This window comes from Choloepus didactylus, chromosome 6 (genome assembly GCF_015220235.1).
Source record: "Choloepus didactylus isolate mChoDid1 chromosome 6, mChoDid1.pri, whole genome shotgun sequence".
NCBI classification, from domain to species: Eukaryota; Metazoa; Chordata; class Mammalia; order Pilosa; family Megalonychidae; genus Choloepus; species Choloepus didactylus.
In genome coordinates this window covers 90,789,908-90,810,818 of record NC_051312.1, presented here as the reverse complement: position 1 = coordinate 90,810,818, position 20,911 = coordinate 90,789,908, and the positions used below count along the sequence as shown (strand labels likewise).

At 35.2% G+C, this 20,911-nt stretch overlaps 1 protein-coding gene across 14 annotated transcripts in view; it reads right to left on the bottom strand.

Moving 5' to 3' along the window:
- Window positions 1-20,911, bottom strand: part of EMSY (EMSY transcriptional repressor, BRCA2 interacting) — a 111,268-nt gene that overhangs the window by 89,056 nt on the left and 1,301 nt on the right. For 5 of the 14 annotated variants that reach the window (XM_037840747.1, XM_037840754.1, XM_037840742.1 and 2 more), the window contains exons 2-8: window positions 20,045-20,153; window positions 14,814-14,913; window positions 13,271-13,345; window positions 11,880-11,921; window positions 8,195-8,370; window positions 6,376-6,528; window positions 4,147-4,406 (exon numbers count right to left, since the gene is read on the bottom strand). In XM_037840747.1, the coding sequence (XP_037696675.1) occupies window positions 4,147-4,406; window positions 6,376-6,528; window positions 8,195-8,370; window positions 11,880-11,921; window positions 13,271-13,345; window positions 14,814-14,913; window positions 20,045-20,114 (876 nt within the window). In that variant the 5' untranslated portion in view covers window positions 20,115-20,153. The remainder of the gene's footprint in view (window positions 1-4,146; window positions 4,407-6,375; window positions 6,529-8,194; window positions 8,371-11,879; window positions 11,922-13,270; window positions 13,346-14,813; window positions 14,914-20,044; window positions 20,154-20,911) is intronic. The other 9 variants (XM_037840755.1, XM_037840751.1, XM_037840753.1 and 6 more) reach the window with 5 other exon arrangements.

The following is a 20,911-nucleotide window of genomic DNA, read 5'->3' as shown; positions in this document are numbered from 1 at the left end:
ATTCTTGAACCCGTAATCTCACAGAATATATATAGCTCATACATGACTTTAGAGATAAATATACCATCATTTAAGCATCACAAATCTGACAACCTCAAATACCTATTCTCAATTGAGAATTCAGAAGGAAAAATAAATAAATAAATATATGGTAAAGTTAATGAATGAAAAAAAAAAAGATTCACTGACTTCACTCATAGACATAGATGAATCCCCATCTATTACAGGTATTTTTATTCAAGTCTACCACAGAAGATTGGAAGGTTATTATTCAATGACATTTACTGAGCACTCATTATATGTACTATGTTAAGTACTTTCTGTGAATCATCTCATTTAATTCTCCCTATAATGCCAGGAATTACATACCTTTGTTATATAGAAAACTGAGGCTCAAGAGAGGTATTGAAGCCAGGATTGGAACCAGATTTATTAATTCATTAATTTATTAATTCATTCATTCATTCGTTCAACAAATATTTATTAAGCACCTATTACATGTCAGGCACTGTTGTAAACATTAGGGAATACAGCAATGAATAAAACAAAGTCCCTACTCTCAGAAGTCTATGGGAGAAATATAAAATAAACAAATATGTAACATAATATCAACTTGTTACAAGCATAATAAATAAAAATAAAACAGATTCAGGGAATAGAAGGATATGGATGGGAAACAGGTGCTCTTTTAGCCACAGCTTTGCTACACTATTTCTCAAATACCAAATTGAAAGAGTAGATGAGAGGGCGGGGTAACACAAGAATTGCTAATAAAAAAAAAACCACCACAGAAGGCTGCAAAAAAATTACAATAAGTAGACATAAAAATTCAGTGTATAGTAGGCTGATGCCGTCTAAACGGGGTTAGTCCAGAAAGCAATAACTGTATTATAATATTATACAAAAAGTGATATTCAGAAAGATTACCTTGGAGTCATTAAAGAAAAATGTAAAAATTATGTTCAGTATACCATTTAAGAAGTCATCAAAAATAGTTAATTTCTATAATAAGGGGTAAGCTTCAGCTAACTGATAAATTCACTTATTTGGAACCACTCATTCTCATTCTCAACAATGTAAATAAATAAAACACTGCTTTTCATAAAATACCTGCAAGGGAAGGGAGCTAATATTTTTGAGCACCTATTTTACGCTGGATTTAAATACCCAATGTTCTCATTTAATCCTCACAATAACCTTATAAGACTGACATTTTTCACATTTCACAGATAAATAAACAGATTTAGAAACACTAACTAATTTACCTCAGGTCATACTGGAGGAGCCAGAGTTCCAACCGGGGCCTCTTTGATTACAAAAAGTCTTGCTTGATTTTAACACTACACCATGTTGACTTACCATAGGACTCAAAATAGAATTACATTCTATATAGTGGCTTGTTATCACTTCTAGTTATTAAGAAAACAATGATAATCTTTTATATATTATATATTTCCAAGAACTCAAGGAGGTGCTTTTTAATGAAAATTATCATGGGGCAGAAGACTCAAAGATAGGAAAGACCATGAATTGAACACAAGAATTTACCTCCACTCTTCCCCCAAATCCCTCTAAAACAGTATGAAGGGATTTTTTAAAAGACAGAGGCACAGAAACCTGTAAAGTCAAAACAGAAAGAAGACAATAACTATAAAGTTTTGGAAACTGGAAAATAGACAAGTAGCAACCAATCTTGCATACCCAAGAAAGTGGAAACCTAAGGCAGCAAATGGAAGAAAAAAAAAAAAACAACTTGCATTAGAGAACCCCAGGAAGACTAGGGATTAGGGGCACCAGGCACTTCTGAAGTGGGGTTAAAGGTGGGTCAAAGAAAGGAAAATTGAAAATTTGCTTAAGAAGCATTTAGATACCTAGCTATCCTTCTCCATCCCAAAGGAAGACTAGGAATTTACTCTCTTGAGGGAGAGGTTGAGGAATATGATGATTCGGATTCAGGCACAGCTGAGGGTGGTGAGGGGTGGGGTGGGGGCAGGTGCTATACTGAAAAAAGAGAAATTAAGTAAATTGATATACCCATGGTGAGACCAACCACTCCTCTCCCTCCATTTACTCCGAAACACTGACAGCCAGGATTATACTATTCTAGGTAGGAGACTGGAAGATGCCTCTCTGAGGAACCTGGCCAGCCCAAAGAAAAGCCCTAGAGACAATGACGGCTGGTAGGGGCAAAACAGTAACGGGTGTTTCTCAACAAAACAGCCCAGCTAGCTTACCCTACAATGAAATCCACCAATCAACATATCCCACTCATACACACAGAGCTTTCTCTCTGCTTTTTAGTGCTCACTCATATATATAAGCAGAGAGACATACATTTAACGAAACTTTGAAAGGAAGAGAACAAAACAAATAGATAAAAGGAACTTGTAAGAGAAAAGGGTATAGAAGAAAAAAAATCACTAAAAAGATTATCATGAATATTGCCAAAAAGATAAGAGACTGTAATGATTCCATGAAAGAACAGGATGCCATATATATATATATATATATATATATATACACACACACACACACACACACACACACACACATATATATACACATATATATATATACATATTTTTTTTTAAAAAGAACTCTCAGAGAAATTTCACTAGAAATTTAAAATATGACAGCAAAAATGAAAACTTCCATAGAAGCAATGAAGGATAAAGTTCAGAAAATAATAATACTTGTATAGCATTTACTGTTTGCTAGGCTATAGTCTAACAGTTACATATACATAAGCTCATTCATTTACACCAATTTAAAAAAAAAACAACCTATAAAATATACTGTTTTCTCTATTTTACAGATGAGAAAACTTAGGTATAGAATTTAGTTTTTCCCACAGTCACACAGCTGGAAAGTGGCAAAAACAAGGTTTCAATACAGAATGTCTAGCTCCAAAATCTAGACTTTTAGCCACTATATTAGAGTAAAAATAAAAGGCAAACCTATGGAAAATGGTAGAGAGAAAAGATATAAGAAAATCAGAAGATTAATCCAGGTGGTTCAATATCCTGAATAGCAGGAAATCCAGAAAGAGGGAAAATAGAAAACAGAGAAAAATCAAAGAAATAAGTCAAGATACTTCCTAGAATTGAAAGACATGAATGCCCAGATTGAAAGGGCTCACTGAGTACACTACCCAATGGATAAAAAAAAGGAACATCACCTTGAAATTTCAGAACTCTGAGGTCAAAGAAAAGTTCCTAAGAGTTTCTAAGAGTTTCAAAGAGAAAAACAGAATCTGAAATAGGAAGCGCACTGGGCTTTTTCAAAAGCAATATTGGAAGCCAGAAGCCAATGGAACAATATCTTTAAAATTCTCAGGAAAAAGGACTTAAACCCTAGAAAAATCATCAATAAAGTGGGAGGATAGAATAAAGAAATTTTCAGTCCCCCATGCCAGGTCTTAAAAACTTACTTCCCATACTTACTGTGTATGGCAGTAAGCTACTGGAGGATGTGCCCCAGCAAAATGAGTAAATAAACCAAGACAGAGGAAGACCAGAATCATGGTAAAGGGAGATCTCAGAAATACAGATGTGCAGCAAGCCTAGAGAGCAACAGGGGTCCACAGTGGTGTGACAAAACAAGACAGTTCTAGTAACATAAAATTGACAGAATACTGATGATTTGAAAATACTGAGAGGAGACTTTAGGAATGAATTAATGATAGTATACAAAGAATAAAAGAAAATGACAACAATTATTCGTCACTTAATTATGTTCTTCCTTTCTTCTATGAAACACCTAACTTTGCTACTTTGGAAAAGTAAAAATTGAGATTTTAAAGGTAAGGTCATCCTAAGATAGGCTAAAAAAACTTTTATATTTTAATTTTTTTCCAAATGGAATCACAATTATAAAATAGGGCTAAAGTCTCAGAAATAGAAGACCTGCTAGCAGTGTCATCTTAAACAACTCATTCAGCATCTCTGAGCCCCATCTGCAAAAAGTAAAATAATACCTATTCCAAAACCTTACGTGCTGAATTAAACCAAGTAAAGGATGCAAACATTCCCAGCATAATGCCAGGCACATAGTAAGCACTCAGTGCATGTTCATTAAATCTGAGTCATACTGTTTAAAAACGATGGAAACAGCAATAGGCAGGCAGAGACTCCCTCTACCACATACCTTCTGTGTTGTTGTGTTTGTTGTCAGTGTTGAGGGTTTGGTGAAGGTTATTTTCACAGGAGACATGTGGGGCGGTAAGGAGTTGGCAATACTCTGCATGATGTTACTCATCTTGGGACTGCCACTCACAGGCACAGTGATCGTCTTTGAGACTGGAACAACAGCCTTTGGAACTTCCTTTAGGACAACGGGGGAGGAGCTAGAAGAGTTTGTTCGCCTTCGTTTTCTGGGTTTTTCATCTTCATCTGAACAGCTAACACCTGAAAGGCAATAACAATATTGCTGTATCTATACTGAACTAACTTTGCTTTTTATACTTTATTTTAAAACCTCTATGTGCATTAAGTCATCCTTGACCTCTCCCTTTGCCTTAAGTCCAATCAGCTAATAAGTCTTATCAATCATCCCTCTGAAAAGCTGTCTCTGAATGCCTTCCCTCCTCCCTACAGCATTGCTTCATGTCAGGCCTCCTTATCTCCTGCCTGTAGTTTAGCAACAACTTCTTAAAAGATGATCACACTTCCAATCTCTCCCTTTCTATTCTACCCTCCATCCTACTACCAGCTGCAAAATCTCACTGTCTCAAAACCTCTAGTTGCTTTTATCTCTCTACAAGATGAAGCACAAAAGCTTTACCATATCATTCAAGGCCCTATATCTCTCCAAGAATACAATACCCCGTTCCACCCAATCCCATGTGCCCCTATAGTATTGGCATGCTGAAATGCTCACCATTACCCAAAGCCACCTTACCACATTCTATCCAATCTCTGGGTCTCTACTATTGTTCTTTGGGGAATGCCACCAACACCAATGACCTCTCAATCATCCTGCAAGATCCAGCAATCTCTTCAGTGAAGATTTCCTTTACTCCTCTTAAGCAAAGCTAATCTACATCTCCTCTGAGCTTATAAAGTACTTTGTACACTCCTTTCTGTATTGCTTACCACATGGCAATGTGACTGTGTCTGCATGTCTCCATTAATAGGCTCCCAGGCTATGTCTTATTATTTATTTCTCCAGTATAGTGCATCACACATACAAAGCTAGGTAAATGAAAGATTATATCCCAAACTAATTTGCCTGTGTGACTTCTCAGTATAAAAGCAACATAAACTTTCTGTTACTTAAAGCTTATGTGAAATGATTTCTTCATATTTGGGATTCACTTTTGTTATTTTAAAAATGATCAAAAATAGGTCTCTACAGTTATTTTAAAAGACTACCTTGGCTTAATCTACAGAAGTCAAGTATAAATTAAATTTAATAGTCCCAGATTCTTAGTTTTCCCTTTATGTACTAAAGCCTCGGTTGTTTTTGAAATGACTTTTGAAAAATTAAGTAAGACACATAAAATCTAGCAACCTACAAAGGAAATTTCTAAAGAGCAGACATAAAAAAATTATACAGTACGACTCATGGAACTGGTAATAAAAATGTAACTTCTTACACATTCAATTTATAGACTCTAATTTAAACAGACTGATAATGACCTAGAATCACTTCTGCTTAAAATAGCAAACTTAACCTCTGAAAGTTACAAAGAAATCAAGTTTATAACTATATTGAGAAGAATGAAAATCAAATATTAATGATCTCTAGTTGGTATCAAAAGCAAAGCAATACTGACATATCAGAAATAAAAAATTAAAAAATAAATTTGAAATCAAACTGTCTCACAGGATAGAATCAAGAGGTAAAAAACTGCAAATAAAAAAACTTCAAAAAATTATAATCAACTAGAATTATAAAAGATGGACTCTCTAGAATGCTTCACTGGATCTAATATTTGGATGATATGTTATATAAAATAATTTTAGAAATTACAACAATCATAGGAGTAAACACTGAATATGTCACATAAGCACATTCCTTCAGTTTTCTATTCACAACATTTCTATTCCATGACCATCAAAACAAGTGAATATTCAGAGGAGAGCAGTGTTCAAAGGCAGATTCCCCACAAAGAACAAAAAAGAAGTCATTTCTTAATCCCCCAAACTGATTTTAAAAAAAGCAAAGTATACGTATCCCCAGAAATGATTTTTAAAAAGCAAAGTATACCCAGTCATACATAAAGAAAGGAATTCTTTAAAGCTGTCAAAAACTAACCATTGCTAATGGCCAGACAGTGGACCAATGATTTAACCCAGGGAGGCAGATCTAATCAGAACCTATGCTGCAGCTTTTAGCCAAGATGGCCCTGGTAACACTGAGAGTATCACTTACTTTTGACATAAACAGTACTTCCACTTGGCAAGACAACTACATTGGAGGCAGGACTGGCAGGTCTTGGAGACTTAACCGTTGCTATGCTGCCACTTGGAACAGGGGTAGAGGTTGGGGTTGACGTGGTACTTGTGTAGGAATAGCAAACAACTACTGAAGGAACGATAAAAAAGTCTGCTGTTAACTTTCACCAAAACTGTCCAGCATACAGCAAAATTACTTACTTATTGCAGGCCAATTTTTACATTTTCATGTGATCGGAAGTTAGAGGCCTGTATTAGGTATTAGGATCTCAGGTTAAAAGGTATTAAAAACCTTTTTTAAAAATCATCACTTAAATGGGTGTTCTCCAAGTATTTAACAGTTGTCTACAGGTGACACTGCCCATGGGAAAGAGAGCAGTCACAAAGAAATCAAGTTTTTAAAACTATATTGAGAAAAATGAAAATCATTTCTCATTCATGGCAGAGGTTAGACAACAGGTACATACTTATATTCCCTCTTAATGCTAACGGCAGCACCATTGATGGGGTGATGGATAAATTTTCTCTAACCATAGCAATTTCCAACTTGGCTACTAGGAGGGAACCAAGGCAAGGTTTTTTTTATTATGAAAGAGCTCATTAATCATTTGCCATTCAAGCAGTGCAACAGTAACTCACCTAATACATGACAACACCGTATTTCAACTTCTTCATCATTCAATGAAGGAATACAACTCAACAACAGCACGAATATCTCATACTGCCATTTACTGAGTACCATGCACTTTGCAGAATTCTTTCCATACACTATCACTAATTCTTACAACACCACAAGGCAGGTCTTCTTCTACTTCATTTTAAGGATGAGGAACCTAAAGCTCACAGATGCTAAATAATTTAAATGACTTGCTGGAGGTCACATGGCTTGGATATGGCAAACTAGGATTCAAACACAGCTCTATCTACTAGAAATCCTGTATTCTTACCACTCTACCAGAGAGTTGGTGAAATGAAAGGGGAAAAGTGAGAAGAAAGACACTGCAACAACAAAGAAAACAGGAACTCAATAAAGGCCAACTTTGCACACTGATAATTGTCTCTCTTTTAAAAATAGCTTCCTGCAGCCTAAAACACAAGCTGACACACGTGAAAAGAGTGTCTCATTCTGCTCCACATCTCCTTGCTAGGCAAGAAGACAATTCCCCAAAGCAACCTGACAACTGCATTGTTTTCAGGGTCATTTTTATGCAATACCAAACTAAGCTATGAGAAGCAAGCCAAATATGCTCTCTCAAATTTAATGTTACTCTTGGTGGCCTTGGGATTCAAGAGTTTTTAAAGCATGTGTCAATTACTAAATTAAATAACAATAAGAGAGCCTTTCCATCTACAAGATAATCTCTAGCAGATTTAGCACATCAACTAGGACAGAGAAGCAGCATATACCATGATTCTAGAAGACAAAAACAGAGCTTTATTTTCTAAAGCTATCAGTTCAGCATCTTTCTCCAGTAACTAAATGACTTGTCATCTTATTTATTTTCTATGCCACCTATTAAAGGCATCTGTTCACTTCTAACAAGACAAACCGATGTCAAAAATTCATTCCAAGGAGGCTTTTGCAATTTTGTAATTAACATAATTCACACTTTCAACAAAAGGGAGATTTATTTTGGCTGAGACTAAAAACTTGGCAGTTTCTAGTTTCAGAATCAGAGTTGCTCAGTACATTTTGCAACCTTTAAACAGTGGAATAAAAACATACGGAAAATAAGACAACTTTCCTTTAGCTAAAAAGAAAAATAATATCTAGACACAAATATTTTTCTACTCACCTTCCTTGCTTCCTGTTTCCGCAGGCACTGGAAGAGATGCATTGTGCTGAACAGCTGCATTGGCAATGGCATTAGCTGTTACAGTGAAGGCGGTTTGGGGAACCAGCCGGGGCATCAGTGGCACCAATCGACGACCTTCAATGGACCATTCTGAAGAGCTATTAGGTCCAGACATACTAAACAAAAAAGAAAATGCTGCTACAAGAGTTCTCAATCACTAAAAATGAATCAAATATATTTTCTTGAACAATATAGCTTTTTAAATTATAAAAAGTGCCCTTACTGAATAGGAGAGCCTTTTTTATAAGCAAGCAAGATCAAAATGATGAAAAATTGGAATTTAAGGAATGCCCCACATACTTAGGTTATTATATATTTTATTCTATAATCTGAATCTCATAATGAACATAATTGAAACCATGAAAATTTTTCCCATGACTTTTATATTGATATGGATGTCAGTTTCATTAGTTTAAATCTGATAACTACTATTTCTACTAACTTTTAGAATTCAATTTTGTAATTAAATCACAAAAATTAAAAGTACTCAAATTTTAAAACTCAGATTATCCTTAATAATTAATAATGGAATTTATGGGAACCTTTGCAAGATAAATTTTTTTTTTTTAAATCTAACTGCCTGCATGGCCAGAGGTTCTAAGGCTTTCAAACTTAGAAACTGAGGCAGTAAACGAGGGAGAACAGGTAGTGAGGGATGGAAGAGGGCTGTATATATCACACCATATGTCAATGACAAAGTGCCATATTATTATCTGTCCTGCTTAAAAAAGAAAAGACTAGATCTAAGGGCAGTGGATAAAAGCTGCCACAACTTTATCTTTATTTATTTATACCATCCTTCACTCTAAGAAGGATTTGAGGCAATCAGACTCTAACCCTAAGCAGACACCACTCTAAGTTTCTTTATCCCACTCTTCTTGAGCAATTTTATCCCAGGAATACAACCAGAGGTTGAACTATCAAAATGTAGTTGTGTTACTTCTCTTGACTTGGCTTCATGTACGTCCTTGACTAACAATTAGTGTCAAGGCTTAAAATTCACCCATAATCAATCAATCAACCAACCAATCTCTTTAATGCATCAGAAATACTTCTGCACCTTTTTCAAAACCAGAGATTCTACAACCCAACCCAGGATTTAAGACTCTAGGTTCAGATTCTTCAGATTTATATAGAGTACACAAAAGCACCTGTTAGTGGACAGTGGAACAATGATGATGATGACAATGGTGATGATAGTTAACATCAATTAAGCACTTACTATATGACGAATACTGTTCTAAACATTGTACACATTCTATTAACTCATATTATTCTCTAAATGATCCTATAAAATAGGTACTATTATTCTCTCCATTTTATAGATGTGGAAACTATAGAGTCACAGAAAGGTTATATACTTGCCTAAGGTCACATAGCTATTAAATGTCTTCTTCAAAAAGCATACATCATGCTACTGAAATTATGTGCCACATCATAAGTAGAAAGCATAAAATTCTTCAAATAAGTTTTATGTCCAACTTCGCCTTTGATTTATACCAATTGGGCACAACTGACTAATTACTACCAACTTTCACTGCATGGAATAAATTACTTCATGACTTGAGAAGCATTAAATTTCAGTTCAGAAAGTAATTTCTAGGAGCCAATTAACCCAATTATTGTGGGAAGCTGGTAAATTCCCTCATGGTTTAACACAGACCTACTGTGTACAAGAGAAAGAGAAGTTCCTAAAACCCAATAACCCTTGCAAATTTGTCATTACATAATCTCCATGTTGATGCTAGTTCTGAAACGGAGAATGGAAGAAACTAAGAAGAGATAGAAAAGGGTATAGCTAATTGTCAAAGAAAAAAAATTCTAAAAGCTATCTAGCCTTGTCTTGGCTTACACCTATTCTGCTATAATTTTATTAGTATATCACTAATAAATTTGCTTGGTGAGAGTTAATCACACAAATAAAATGATATCTACACTTACCTTTAAAAGTTAGATCTATTTTCCTGCTAGTAACTGCTGAATTGTTTAAATGGTGGCAGAAATTATGGAAGATTAATAATTTGAAGCACATGAATATATGCTATGGAAAAGCCAGAACTTGCAGTGCAAAAGACACAACTGCAACTTTTAGAAAGATCTATAAATCTTCCAAATTTCCACTCATGCAAACACGCTCAAATTTTTTTAAGTGAGTGAAAATTAAATATATGTTAGAATTAAATCAATACATCCTATATGCTTAGTAATGAGTGTAAATATGCATTAGTTGCACAGGTCTAGACATCTAAACCGAATTTTACAGACTTTTGTAAATACCATACTTCAATGGGATACCTTAGTCTCTCTATTTATACTACATATGGCAAGGGAGGCTGGGGATCCTTGCTCCCTCTCCCTTAGATTTTGGGAGAAATCTAAAATGACACTAATCAAACTACCTTGACCTTCACATCCTTTAGCATGCAGGGTACCAGCAAGAAATCCTCATCCTCACACAGAAACTCACTCAGTATCCTGAGAATGTCTGGCTGTTGGGGAAAGGGTTAAGAGAGCAGAAATTCCAGACAGCCACTTTCTTCTAACCCTAGAGACAATATCGGCAAGAGGGGCTCAAGTAAAAAATCTGAAGCCTCTTGACATCCAAGGCTATAACAGTGCAATACTCTGACATAATTCAAACTGAATTAAAAGTATCAAACTTAATAAATGGCCTGGTGCCAAACAATAAACACATATTATGTCTCAAAACCACAAGCCAGGCTTTTCTTTGATCCCAGGCACCCTACTCCTTTTGTTTCCCCAGCCTTTGTGCTCAATCTTTTCGGCTTTCCCATTACCTCCCAACCACATTCCTTCTGGCCTAAGCTGCTGTTTTAAGTGGGGGAGGGAAAGGAGAGGAGAAAGGGAATGCAGTCAGGTCAGATGCGCTCCTCCTCAGCTCTAGTTCTTTCAGGCTCCGAGTATGAAGCCTGCCAATAGACAATCGTTGAAACTAGACTCTGCTGATACTTTTGAGGGAAAGGGAGCAGAGGAGATGGAGAGAATGAGGGATCCATGCCTACCTCAACAATCCCCATTCACTGACCCTTGGGCTCAACAAGTAAATGTAACATCTGGTCAAACTAAACGACAATATAAAATATTAAAACAGAAGTATGGAAAGACCTAAGGAGCTTAAAATTATACACTGAAGTAAACTCTTTTCAAAAAATAAAATTCATGTATTAAAGAAATCAGAAAGGAGAGGAAAAAAGAGGAAACACAGGCAGTTAAAGGCAACTCTCAATTATCCATGCTACTGGAGAGAGGAGGGAAAGGGAGAGGTCAAATAGATTAAAGAAACTGACGTATTATCCAAAAATATTATTTTGGCAAATACTTGTAAATTCTTCCACCAAAACTTTTCCAGGACAACTAACACACAGTAAAATAGCTAATTAAAAGTTTCATCTCCTCTCCCTTCCCATCCTCTGACTAGAGGTACTCCCAAGCAGCAAAATGGCAAAAGGATGGGCGGCATTAGGAGAGGGAGAGAAGACAAGAAGGAAAAGCAAGGGCACTGTTAATTTCATAAATGGAATAATGTGCCCCTGAATAATTGAGAGCTTCAATTTGAAATAAATACAAGTAAAAGCCTGAAATAATAATAACCTATTTTGCATACCTGTAACTTGGTCTTTCACCCAAATATAAGGATAAATTCATTCTTTGAAGGGGAAAAAAGGAAAAGGAAACTAAATAAATGTTATCCTTTAAGTATGAAACTGATGCATCAACTTACAACTAGTTGCCCACAATACTGTTCCAATTCTTACAAGGTACTAATTTTGTTTCTAAGTGCCTCTGAATGCAAACTATTGATTATTACTTTATAATCTAGCATATCAGGTTCCTCTTACCAGTTCTTAAATTAGAATCTAAGCTCAGTTGTCATTATTTCTAGAGCATCCCAACTCAAAAGTTTAGAGCAAATTAAAGGAACAAATTAATATTTGAATGTTTCAAGCCTGACAACTAAATAATAAATGCCTCTAATGGAAATTTTCCAAATTTCTATAGTGTATACCTACCACTGAAGAATCTCAAAATTACAGGATAAACAGCTAAACCTTCAAATTATGCAGTTAAAAAGGCAGCACCCCATTTTATGAGTTAAGTAAAATGAGGGACAGTGAAACACAACTTGAAGCTAATGGATCTCTGGGAGTCAAATGAAACACACTACCAATTGGTTTAAATACATTGTTTAAGTTATCACATTATGGAAATGCACTGAATTTTTTTTCCTTTAGATTTCTTTCACATTAAAAATATTAATATAAAAAATAAATTATACTATCTTATTTTATGAAATGTTCCCATCATCTTGTGTTAACATTTGAGGAATAATTTCTGGTCTTTTCTATTCTTTTGGAGGCACCGTCTCCATACTTACTCTATTAATGCTTGATTATGGCCCTCAGTCCTCAACCACCCACCCCTCCATGTGTCAAATAGTTATGATCTGAAAACAATTTGATAAAAATTCTTTATAATTTTACTTTGTTGGCTTTGTAAAGTAAATTGAGATATATTACATTCATATTTCTTAAAATCAATGGTTTTTTTATGAATCTCAGAATACATGAAGTCATTGAGTATCAAAAGAATTATAATTCCTATTTATAAAGCAATATACATATCAAAAGAATTATAATTCCTATTTATAAAGCAATATATATATCAAATACCATTGTTATCAAATTTGGGGGCATACTACTTTGTTATTGAACTTTGCTTCAAATAGTAAATCACCTGCCATATTGTGGTGGTCTTTAGTTATACAGAGATTTCATTGTAACAGATTTGACCTGTGTATTTAAAAGCTTGCCTAACCAAATGCAAAACCATAACCAATTGAATAAACAGTTAACATGCTATGGTCAGGATCCCTGAGTATAGAGATATATTATTATGATAAAAGACTCAGGAATGTGCTACACAATAGGAAGACTGTTTCAAAACTATGTTATACTATGTCATAAAAAATCAGGGTTGGTATGACTAATGGCTTACTTATGTGCAATTGTTGTTAACCGTTCATCGTTTACTGCTCTCCGAACTTCAGCACGGTGGCGTTCTGTTGAGATGCTATGAAAAAAAATAGCCATTATAGAACTCTGCCAAGCAGGCAGCTCTTTCCTGTATTTTAATTAATGCTTAAATCAACATTTTGCTTGGGGAGATAGGGGGTTAAGATTGATTTGTGAGAAGATAAAGAGGGGAGGCCTAATTTATATCTTTAAATGCTTTGAAATCATAGAAAAGGATTCATACTGATTGTATGTAACTGAAGAGAGAATTAGTTGCAAATCAGAAATCATAGGAAGACAAATTCAACTTGATGTCAAGGCATTACTTCTAAAACTCAGAACTGTCAGACAATGAGCAAGATTGGCAAAGGTTCCCGTTATCTAAATATGCAAACAGAGCACAGATGACCTACTAAACATGGCTGTTGAGAAGAGAATTTGGGCACTCAGAAGAAAACATTCTAAGATTGCTTCTAAAGCTTAAAGTTCCACAATTTTATTTTCAATGAATAATAAAGAGAGTGGCAAGGTAGTCTGTTTCCTGTGGCTATGTGCTATGAAACTTGATATCAGGCTAATACCCCTTTATTACTCAATACTTCAGCCATGTATCATCTACATTATATCAAGTAACCCATATGGTAAAAATGTGCTTATACTAATCCTGATTAAACAAATGTAAAGCTAATACTGAACAACTAGAAAAGGTTATACCCACTCTATTTATAAATTCTCAATAAAATGAATATCACTCTCCAAATTGCAATCTTTACTGTTTAAGCCAAAAATCCGTATCATGGACCAAAACATTTAAGGGTCTGGAAAGCAGAATTTATAAGAAATATAAAAAACAAACAAAAATATAAATTGTTAAATATGAAGATAATAAGACTGAGGATTTGGCTTACTCACATTCCTGTATTAATGTTAATTAAATAAAGGAAGAACCTACAAAAAGACTATTGAAAAAATAGGACAAAATGGTTTTAAGTGGGGAAAATGAAACTTTGGTTAAAACAGAACATTTTCCGAGAAAACTCAAGAAGCTAGAAAGGATCAAGGCAAAGTGTCAAGGAACCCCTATCACAAGAATTTTTAATGGATTCAAGTGCCACTCTAGTGGGACACTGAAGGAATAGACCATGCTTAAGGTTATTGACTATTTATATAAAATAAGACAACATCTTCCTTGCATCCCCTGTAACCCCTCAACAAATGCCAGTAGAAATCTTCACATGCAGTTGCTACCAACTCTTACTTCCTTCACCCATGTCAAAAGTAACTCCCTTTTCCAGATGGTCAAAACCTAAAATAATCTACCTTAAACTCTTTCTGACTGGACTACAAAATAAATGGTAAGTTACACAATTTTCCATAACAGAGCACACAACTAGGATGAAATCATAAGCATCAACAATTTGAACACCTCTGAAACTTACATTGAGAGTTACTGAAATGAACAGTAATGAAACCCCTCAAAATGAAATTTCTAGAGTCATGTCTCACAAACTTTTATGATAATTTACCTAAGAACTTTTGAGAGTTCTCCAAGAAGATCTTTCTTTTCCTTGGTGAGATCTCCCTGTGCCCGAAGTGCACTGATAACTCCAGCATATGCCTCCAATTCTAGAAGAAGAAAATTATTTCATCAAGATAGGGCTTCAATATTTTAATAATATGGTTATGTATAGTGAAACTTGAGGGCAAGAAACCTAAAAATCAACTGCAATTTTTTTATTCCTTTCAATAATTTTTTCTAATAACCAGTTAAAATGTTGCTTTTAAAAATTTATATCCATTTATTCTTTATTGCCTCATAGAAGTCATGTATGTAAATTGTTTAGGTAAAAAAATTTAACAGTAAATATTTTGTCTCACCTATTATCACTGAAGAACTCAGATGCTACCAACTACTGGGAAGAGACTCCAAGTGACATAAAAGGCTGATGGGAAGCTTTCAGCATAACTGATCAACCCTTCAAATAATTCCTTAACCCTGCCTAAGAAGTCAAACTATATTCCACATCCCTCCTGGGTAGTCAGCAGAGAGTACTGTGGAACCAAAAAAAATAACGCGAAGAGAGTCAAATGACCAGATTCTGGCTCCAGTGCTGCCACTCTGTAAAACATACCTGGTATTATCTTGGTGGTTGTGTGACCTTGGGCAAGTCCCTTCTCATTTCTAAACCTCAGTTTCCTTATCTAGAAGGAACTTCTAAGCTACCTTCAAAATGACCAAGACAAATGAGGGGGTATGAAATGCTCTTATAAAACCAAGATATAATAAGCTAAATCCTAATGCCAGCCAGTTTCATTTCATTATCTTTCCACAGAAATAACCACTGTGAAATTAAACAGTCAGTCCCTAGAACTGACAAAAATAGAAAAGGAAAAAGTCCAGTGATTGCACACTTCAAATGATTTGTATGGTGTGTGAATATATCTCAATAAAACTTCACTAAAAAAAAAAAAGGGGCAAAAAGTCCCCAATGGCCCCCAATGTACCATGCATGCCTCTCAATACAGTCCTCTTGTTTACTACCCTTGTTTAGTTCCTTCCTATCCTGACTCTGGGCTTGGCATGCAACTTGCTTTTGCCAATGGAACATCAGAAGTCCATTAAGCACTTGTACATGGGGCTTTGCTCTCTTGGTACCTTGAGATGATCAAGTTGTGAAGAAACTCAGGATGAAAGGCCACATGGAGAGAGAGAGGCCCAGCCCAGCCATCCCAGCTAAGCTCAGTCCCCCAGCTAAGCTACTAGCTGAATACAGCCACATGAGAGAACTCAGGCAACACAGTAACCCACAGAATCATGAGAAATAATAAAGTAGCTGTTGTTTTAAACCATTTACACTATGAGATAGATATGTCTAAGCAAAATAAAATAATGGAAAATAAATGCCCAGGCTACAGTTATCTGTATACTCAATTCAAGTTGCTATGAGTATTCAGTATTTGCCAATGCCTGACACACAGGAGACATTCAATAAATGTTAGCTAAATAATATATACATGCATACATGCATGCTAGTTACTATACCAAAAATAAATTAGTAGCATCATTCAGTTCATCCTATTCACAGTTCTGACTGCCAAAAGAAAGCTTTATATAGAAGAGTGAGTTGACTATATTAAACAGAAATGTCAGGTCCAACTGAACTACCCTATGTACAAACATCCTGCATGTTCAGTCTGTGACAGATACTACATAAATGTTTCATGCATTCTCTCTTTAAGAACTAAACTCTGCTGCTCTGGAGTAGTAAAAGAAATACTTAGTTCCAGGAAACACATATTTCAGCTTTTATCAGGACCTAGAGCAGAGATCAAAAGGCACCAGGAATAACCAACTAAGAAATCACCATATTCTAAATGTTTATATCCCATTTATGGAATATCTTATGCAACAAATGAGTGTTAAATCTCCATTATATAAGCCGGATAGTGTGCTAAGCTAAGTCCTGCCCTCAAGGAGTTAACTCTAGAATAGAGCTACAGTGAAACAAGTTATCAGACAATTACGATACAGTTTACAATACAGTGGTAAAGGCACAGAGGAGAAACATATCATCTAGTCTGGAAGCATAAACTTGAATCAGAAAAACTGTGGTACAGACAGCCAGGGGAAAAATGCAAATGTGCAAAAGGATAGAGAAGGTAAGAGAACAGATAATGTTTCTTATAGATATCCAACTTCCAGTAAGAGTCAGTGACTATTTTTTATGTTTGAGAGTTTTGCACTAAAATATGTGTGTATATAGATAGTCACTAACTCAAAACAAACTACTACTTGAACTTCTACTACAAGGTATCCTGGAGAATATTCATATTAACAAAAATGTCCCTATCCTCAAGGTAATTAAAATCCAATAAGGGACTTAAGAAATATGTACAAATAACTATTATAAAGATTTTGGTTCACCCATATAAGGCAACAGACAAGAGTAAAAATGGAAAAGCAGCTTGGAGCCAGAGTGAGAAAAGTCTAAAAACTAATTACAATCTAAAAAAGTAATTGAATAATAAAGGAATGACAGAAGGAAAAGAGTCAGGTTTTACAGTGCATCGTGTTTTAGGAGAATGGCAATGCCAAAAAAAGAAATGGAGAGGTCAGAGAGAGAGGAAGAGGTTTGAGGAGAAGGAAAAATTTACTTTTGGCCTGTGGAATTTATGGTGATCAAGACATTATTTCAAGTAAAATGAAATTAACTAAAGAAATATAATAAATATTTCTGCCAAGTCTAACTAAAAAGTCATGCACAAAAATAAGATGTGGCAATCTCACACAAAACTTGGACTCAGTTATCACAGGTACACACTTCCAAAGAACTTCCTCCTCTTCCCTAAACAATCACTCATTGTAAAGAAGCCTCATTAGCTTCCCAACCTCCTTCGTATTTGTTGATGTTCATTTTGATGGGTAACCTCAGATGCTAACATTAACTGAATTCTGGTATTACCTTGGTTGCCATTCTATTTTAGTACTTACTCTAATGATACATAAATATAATCAATAACAAACACACGTAAACACCCCAGAAAATAAAAGAGTTGACAAACCATTTTTTACAAAGCCCTCAACTCATTCCATTTAAACAAATCAGCTATTCAATTATACTATAATCCACAAAGCCCCATGTTAGAGTTACAGCTCAGGAATGGTCATAAAAACAATAGGGCAGGGGAGAGGCAGGATACAAGGAAGGAAGCATTTATCTATCTCTGGTACAGCCAATACATCATAAATTCTCTATCCCAATTTTTTTATCTTGGTTAAAATTTAAATGCTTGATGTTACATGAAAATGATATGTACTTGTTTTTAAAAAGACAAAGCTAATTCTCAAAACATTTTAAGCTAATCCTCAAATAGAGCATCTTCTCTAAATTTTGGACCTAGAGCTCCTGTGTGAAGGCAATTCAAATGTCTTACTGTTATGATAATGAGCCAACAGGTGGGGGAGGAAGTCTTTAAGCAAATCACTACCAAGGCTCACCTTCCAAAGTGAAGGGTCATTAGAAGACAGATGTTTTCTTTGGTATAGATAGCATTACCTACACAGCTCTGACTAAAATTAGAGATATACTTAGACTTACAGATTACCATTTTTGTATTTAAACATAATCTCTTGATGCAAGGTCCAAAAGCCCAGATAGTTGGGCTATTCCTCAGCAATTATTTTAGCTATGAAACAAACAGGAGTCCAACTTTATAACTGGCAACTAATGAGTTACAGCAATTGGATGTAACTGTACAGAAAACCATCTTCACATTAGTATTAAAAGTTTGGACAGGAAGTAAAAAAAAATAAAGGAATGATTGATTAAAAAAAAAAAAAAAAGCTTCCTAGACACTGCTGAAATACAATACTAGGAAGAGATTTAAAGTAGAGAAATCCAAATAGTAGCCCAAGGGAAAATGAAAAGGGCAAAGGTTATTAGCAGGCAGGGCCAGAGCAGCTATGATTCTACCTGATATACACATAGGAATTCCAAAAAAAAAACTACCTTTGAAGAAAAGGTTCACCTGCAAATAAATCATGTCTGAAAGCAACTGCTTTAAAACACTATACAGTCAAATGTCAGGCACTGTGACAGGCCCTTTAGATATAGTTAATTCACATAACAAACTAATGAAACAGATATTGTTATCCCTCCCCCCCCCCCTTTTTTTTTTTTTACAAAACTGTTGACAGATTTAGGGAGATTAAATAACTTGCCCTTGGTCATTAGTAACAGGACCAAGACCCCATGTCTGTCTGCCCACTCTCCCCTAAATCAAAACCATGGATATCTAAATAATTCATATCCACTGCCAAAACAGTTCATGTTCTCTTTCAAATTATTTATTCATTTACTGAGCACCTACTATGTACTAGCCCAGAGGCCACAAATAAGTGTTTGTAAATAAGACAGACAAGATCGTTTTGGATCTTACAGTTTAAGATAGCCTCTCTCAACCAAGGATCCTAGCTGGAACGACAAAACACAGAATATTATTTGAGTGATCCTTTTCTCAATTTTCCCAAATATATACATAACATACCATTCTAGATGCGTGGGAGAAGTTAATTCATTAAATACAATGGATACTTTAGCATTAGGGCTTAATTCTCTCCCTGAATGCTGGTTGAGAAAGGCTGTTTTAAGGGAGAAGCCCTAAATAAGTAATTACAAGCATGAAGTGTGTTTTATTATTGATAATAAAATATAATTTGGGAAAGTCAGCATAGTTTACATTAAGTTAGAAATCAGAAACAGTACGTAATCATCCATACATTCATGAAGGAAATACAGTATACTGGTTAAAAATATGCTAAAGTAAGACTGGAATCATACTCCCTAGGTTCAAATCCTGATTACACAATTTAATAGCAGCATCATTTTGGGTTCTAACCTTCAATTTCCTCATCTATACGATGGGGACCCAAAAAAACAAAACAAAACACCAACCCTACCTTTTCGGTTTGAAGTAAGGATTAAATGAGATGTTGAATGTAAAGGACTCGCAAAAGGTTCAAAACCCCTCAATAAATCTTAGCTGCTATTATTGTTAATATTATGATTCACGTACCTACTATATACAAAGCACTATGCTAAGCACTGGGGAAATAATAATGAATAAGACAAGAACTATACCACCAAGGAGTTTCTAATCTCGCGTGAGTTATGACATCTATGCAAACGGCCATGACCCAAAGCAAAAAGGGAAAAGTATACAGAATGCTATAAAACATAAAAAATGAAAATCATACCCAATTTTCGAAGAATCCTTTTGCATTCATCCCTGCTGAGATCCAAAAGGGTTGGCCACACAACAGGCATTGCTGCTTCTGTTTGATAGCCCCAAAGAGCTTGTCTTTCCTACCAAAAGAAAAAGGGGGATGGGGGAAGGAAAGAAATCAAATTACCATGGTACATTCAAAGGGCCACTCACCTGGAGATCTGCAGTCTGAGAAATAAAACCAATACTTCACAATGCTTTTTCACTACCACACTTTCTAACTTTTGACAACTTAAGAATTAACCATTTGAGAGCTTACTATGCCAGCCTACAACAGCAGAATGACACAGGCTCTAGAGACAGACACATCTAGGTTCTAGTTCCAGCTTAAATTACTGACTATGATTCTGGGTCAATTGGCCTCTATTAGCCTAAGTTTTGTAAACATCTGTAAAAAAGAGTTAACACCACTCAATTTGTAATGAAGATTAAAGAACAGTGTGTGAAAAGTTCTTACCATAATAGCTAGCATGTAGTTTAAAAAATAGGTAATAAGACCTGTGTTAGCTTGGGCAAGTAAACTTGACTTCTCGAGGTATGTTTCCTCACTTATGAGTTAAATGAGATAAAGTATGTAAGGCTGCTAGCACGTTACTTGGCTTAATAGAATTCAATAAAGAATTCTCTCAAGTCTTAATAAAATATGAATTTAGACCCTGTAGTCATTAAACAACCATTCACCAAAAGTTTACTATAAGCCAGGAACTTACTTCGTACCGGGAATCCCCTGGTCTAGAAAGACAAAAAGACAGCTCTAGACGCTTGTACAGTGCAACCTTAGCACATACAGACCCACAGTAAATATTTGTTAAACGAATGGTTGAAGGAGGGAGGGACT